This window comes from Sphaeroforma arctica, assembly GCF_001186125.1.
Source record: "Sphaeroforma arctica JP610 unplaced genomic scaffold supercont1.515, whole genome shotgun sequence".
Classification (NCBI taxonomy): Eukaryota; class Ichthyosporea; order Ichthyophonida; genus Sphaeroforma; species Sphaeroforma arctica.
This window is the reverse complement of record NW_014040043.1, coordinates 1-5,648: the sequence shown is the minus strand read 5'-3', so window position 1 is coordinate 5,648 and position 5,648 is coordinate 1. Positions and strand designations below refer to the sequence as shown.

Sequence of the window (5,648 nt, the reverse complement as noted above, 5' to 3'; positions counted from 1 at the left end):
ATATATATACATATATAGATATAGATATAGATATATATATATATATATATATATATATATATATATAGATACATAGATTCATAGATACATACATATTCACATACATACATACATACATACTTACTCACATACATACGTAACATACATACATACGTATATACATACATACATACATAACATATACATAACATACATACATACGTATAGACATAGATACATGCCACATGTATACATACTTCAAGCAAGCAAGCATTACTGCATGCATACTTACATGCATGCATACATATATACATATGTAGGTACATACAAATATACGTGTTGCGCAAGGAAACACCGTGACGACAGCGTAAGAAGTGTATGCTACTGTTTTGGGAAATTCATATTATGTTCGTCTTTGTTTTATCGTTGAGGCACAAGCCAGCAAAGGCGAACACTCACCCCAAGCCCGTTCCTTCTTATATTTTAAAAACACAAGCTCTAATAACGACTTCAGCTTGGCGGGTTGAAAGGGATCCCGGAAGAGAACCTCTAAGGCAGGGTTGAATGTGGAATACCGCCACGAAGCTATTTTTGCTCTACAGTTTACTTGGTTTGGGTATCTCGCACAAAATACCAGAGCTCATTCTTGCTAATATGAGTATAAATTGTTGCTTCTCGAAAGAATTGCGACATTCGACACTATGTGATGCTGTTGCACTGCAACAGCATCACATAGTGTTATCACAAGGCAGACATGGGTTTCAACACCACTATATAGACTGTAGATCCTCATGAATAGTAGCGTTCCAACCCAAGAGAAAGAAGATAAACCTTCAGGCTTCAGATCAAGACACTCATGTGATACTTTTGAAATTCGCTAGAATATATAGACAATATTGTTTCAACAAATGTAAATTTGAACACAAATTCTAGTCTTTCAAGGACTGGAGCTTGAATGCTCCAACCTAAATAGCGTTTATTGCGGGGACAGTTCCAGACTATCCCACTAAATTATAATTAAATTAAAGCGACGAATGTGAGTCATACGCCAGGCTACTAATACTAATCCTCGCACCTGATAGGTGAAGGGTCTATATGCGGGGCAGGCAACTCTGATAAGTGAAGTTGTTGCCCGGTTATGTTGTACACACTCCGGAAGTGCGCTCATATGGGTGTTCATGCTGTAAAATCTCATGGCATGGCAGCCGCAGGTCAAGAATAGTCGGACTTAAATCGGCGGCATACAAAATATGTGTTAAAATGGCCATCAAAATCGAACAGAATGCGCCATCACTCTACACTACTCCTTAGGCGGTCACCGGAAGGCGAATTGCCTCAGAATCAACAATTGTAAAATAAAGAATATAACATATCCACTGGCATTATTAGGATCTTCGGGTAGCCAGCCTTAAATCAGGACATCAATGACACTGCTGCAACTCAAGGCCATTTGATGTGACCGTTCTCTTGAAATTGAGCAAGATTGAGATACTCCTCAGAGTCATCCTCAGAGTATACTACTCGGTGAAGCCCGTCTTTGGCATCCTCCAAGACCCCTTCGTACCATGTTTGATCGGACGGCCAGTATACTTCCACTTTCGAGCCTACAGCGTACGGTAACAAACTGCTGCTCTTCATCGAGTAAAACCAACCAAAAAAGAACTTCTTCAGGCCATCCATATCCTGATCCCCATCTCCGACACACGATACAACACACTGTACAGCCACCTCCGATTGGCTGATAGCGACATATTCATCCGTCTCCACATAATCTGCGGGACGAAGACGAATATCGACCTTTCCGGATTTGAGTTGTTCCTCGATATGTTCAACTTTCATGAACTTCTTCCCAATAAAGCCAGACGAAGTCGCACAAACGGCCTTAAGAATACTACCATCATACATAAGATAAGAATGTCCGACTGTTATGTTGAAACGAGACTTAGCTGGTGCACAATGTTCTGTTGCGTTGATTGAAGATACGGACAACTTATCACTACATTTCTCTTTTGGGTTGTAAAGATGATTGAACTCTTCGAAGCATCTTGGGAGAGATTCTCCGTACAATGAACCATACGGCCATGTTTCTTCTTTGGCAGGGATGATAAAAACCTCCTCAAGTGCAGCGTCTACAAAATGCACAGACTTGCGTCTCTGACGACACTCAGTTCTCACTTTTTTGAGCGGCAAACCTGGTTCCTGATCATCTCCATGACGTTTCAAGGAGATATCCGAATTGGACCACAAGTCTACCATCTCGGGCTGAGGGTTAAAAATAGGTCCATTTCTTTGTTTAATTGATTGTTCAAAAACAATGACAACTTTCCTTCCCTTAGAACCATGCCTCGGTCTTCATATTAAAACACAAATCAAAGTTGATTTTGGTATATTCCAGTCGAATGAAACTTAGTTATCTTTCTATACAAAACTAGACTTAGAATCAATCCGAAAGCTATATGCAAAAAAACGCAACACAAGTGGATTAATGCTTATGCAACACGGATGTCAAGGCCCTCGAAGCGTACAAAAGAATTGAAAGAATAGTACAATTCTCAACTTTATTACCCACGCTACCTTACCAATGGGCAGTAAAATAATGTACATCAGTATAAACAATAGAAGCATGCTAGCAAAATCAATTAGCTGATATTTCTGTACAAGCAGACCCGTGTAGAAGCCTTTTCTCATCATATACCTTTGGCTTCATGATGTCGGTCAAATGTTCAAGCATGGATGTCATGGACATCAGATACAAGATCGGCTGCAGTAAGAGAATTGAAAGAAGCTAGAGAAGCAATCACTGACTATCTGAACAGAAGCGAGTAATATGAGGTGGCAATTTGATCGTTCAAATGCCGTAAAGGTAAGATAGTTAGAGTTGCAAAAGCACCTAGACTTTCTGCAACAATTTTTTTTTAAACTAACAGCTTTGACAGAGAATTTCTGTGTTTTATACTCGGGGGCCGAAAGAAAAACTGGAAATGTGCATAAGTCTACGAAATGTTTTATTCAAAACTGATTAAAGAAAAAGAAAAATCGTTCGATTGTTTTGAGGTGTTACATACAGAAGTAGGTAAAATTATGCAATTCTATTCAAAATTCTTTATTCAATTAGACCTAAAATGGGTTTTGTCTGAACGGAAGGCTTTTCCGATTGGTGTTCGATATAAAAATTAAGGGTTTTCGATACCACAATATTTTCATTTCTTTTAAAACAAATTACTACCAGAACAAGGGTCATTTTCATTTTCATTATTGGTTTGTTTTTATTAAGAAATTACAAAATCACTATAAATATCTATGTGCAAACAAATATAGGGCGGACGCCGGACAGCTGAACAAGGTGGATTGTGGGCTGACGCCTGCCAGTGGAGTGCAAAATTATTGAAGAATTCTGATTCGTTGTGGGGCAGCCGCAAAAAATAAAAATAAACACATGTGCCTCTGCAATCTACTATGTGAATTTGAACGTCGCTTATTCATTGATACTGATGTGTCGTAGGGCCGTAGGCCGTAGGCCGTATGAAGGGCGGCCGTAGCCCGTAAGCAGTAAATATATTTATAGTTTTAAGATTCGAGAGTTTGCGACAGCGACTTAGAGTTCAAAGAGTTGCGAATACCTACAAATCGACAATCTCTCTCGTTTGAAATATCGCAAAACATATTTTCTGTTTGTTTTCTCGTCTTGAAATGATTAGTGGGTTTTGGTAATCTGATAGTAAGTGATCAAAAATACATTCTTTGAAACTCGAAGATAGGTCCAATCAAAACTGCATCAGCAGCAGAATTAAGATACAAGCATTGAGCATAATTGGTTCTAACTTCTATGTCCTCGACAGAAATTATGCATAAAATCGATCAATTTTTTACGTAAATAGATTCTGTTCAGTACGATATTCAACCTTGAAGATTTTTTTATAAAAACTGTACTCTTAAAAAAAGAGTAGGCTCTTGAAGAATGGCGGGAAACAGTTGGCGCCCTTCTTTATGTTTTTGTTTCTAAAAAACCAAAACAATTGTATATATATCATAGCCTCCTTTTTTTTGTTTAAAAAAAAGATTTGGTTTGTTTGTTTGGTTATGGTTGTTATTTTTGGTAAAAAAACAACAAAAGTAATGTGTATGTACATTTAATAACAACATCGAGAATACTTCACAAAGCGACAATTGTAAATATGTATACGCCACGGGCCCATTCCACGTGTGAATCTTTTAAAACAATCGACCGGTACTAAAAATACGTAAAAATAGGCCAATGGCTGTGATATAAATTTTAAAAATCATATAATGATTGGATGACAAACCCAGCAGCTCTGCAAGTCTGCAAAGCCGTATTTTTGTTCTGTTTTTTTAAAAAACATTCAGAAGGGTACGTATCCTTTTTCCAGTTAGACTGTTTTTTAAATACAGTGTTCTCTTTAAAAAAAATTAAAGATTATAGTGTGCATAATTTTGAAGGCTATAAGTAAATAGCGAGTCTCTACTCTCTCTAGTAGTGGTAGAAAGCCGGCTTTGAATTTCAGCTTATTTTTATATAATACGTTTGTTTATTTTTTTCTCTGCATACACAGGAGAGAGGAGGGAGAACACAGAACTGGAGAGTGGAGAGTGGGGACTGGGGAGTGGGGAGTGAGGACTGGTGGGCGTATAGAAGTTGAATTTGAGACAAGAGTCTCTCAGACTCTTTTTGTGAAGCTGAAAAGTAGATTCTGCTGGAGTTGGGAACTCGGGAGTCGGGAGTCGGGACTCGGCCATTCGGGACTAGCTGGAGTCACTGAAGGCCTGATACTCTTGAGAGGTATGTAGACAAATATAATTATTAGCCAGCAGCAAATAGGAACCCTCTCTCTCGCGGCCTTTGTTCACAGACTCGCAGTGTATATTTATCATACATAGATACAACAGTAAATTATCAGCAGAATATATATACAGAATTCATTCACATTCTTCTTACTACTCTCAACAGTCTCACGTCTTCACTCTCCAGAGGGTCTCTCTACAACTTCGCACACACAGACGCACACACAACTGAGAGAAGAGAGAGAGGGGCGCTCAGCCCTCAAACACAAAGCCCTCTGCTACTAGAGCTCCTTTTTAGTATTTTATATATATATTTTATCTCTCGTTTTTTTTTAAACGAAATACATTGTGTAGGAAGTACATATGGTATTCTGCCAAATATGGTATTCTGATATGGGTGGTAACTTAGGTGTTCAAAGTAATCACTTCAGTACATTTCCTGCGGGATGTATTTCAATACTTTAAACTTTGTTCAGTGACCAGTCTATATTGGTATAACAATGAAACTCATGTTACTTCGCATAATATTATATATTTTATATATAGATGTGTAGTCGCATCCAAATCTGTGCGTTCAATATGTACGCGAAATATGTGTGCACACAAGTGGAAAGATACCACTTTCTCATCCCTTACATCAATGATGTGATGTACTGTTTCAAGTTATACAGGCAGCACTGAATCATCCTATACTGAAAAATTCTATCTAGAATGTCAATCATGTATACATTGTCTATATATATATATATAGATATATATGTATATATATAAATATATATATATATATATGTATATAAATATATATGTATATATATGTATACAATATATATATATATATATATACATACATACATACATACATACATACA

General features: G+C 37.4%; 2 protein-coding genes across 2 annotated transcripts; one reads left to right on the top strand and one right to left on the bottom strand.

The window, feature by feature from the left end:
• Window positions 1-1,419: 1,419 nt before the first annotated feature.
• On the bottom strand, window positions 1,420-2,712 carry SARC_06885 (hypothetical protein; the record flags this gene model as incomplete). The annotated part of the gene is made up of 2 exons (XM_014299185.1): window positions 1,420-2,241; window positions 2,675-2,712. Coding segments are annotated over 2 exons (860 nt in total), but the record flags the coding sequence as incomplete, so codon positions are not given.
• Window positions 2,713-4,274: 1,562 nt separating this feature from the next.
• Window positions 4,275-5,064, top strand: SARC_06884 (hypothetical protein; the record flags this gene model as incomplete). The annotated part of the gene is made up of 3 exons (XM_014299184.1): window positions 4,275-4,348; window positions 4,551-4,777; window positions 4,967-5,064. 3 exons carry the CDS (start codon window positions 4,275-4,277, stop codon window positions 5,062-5,064), a joined length of 399 nt encoding a protein of 132 aa, XP_014154659.1.
• Between the last annotated feature and the right edge of the window lie 584 nt (window positions 5,065-5,648).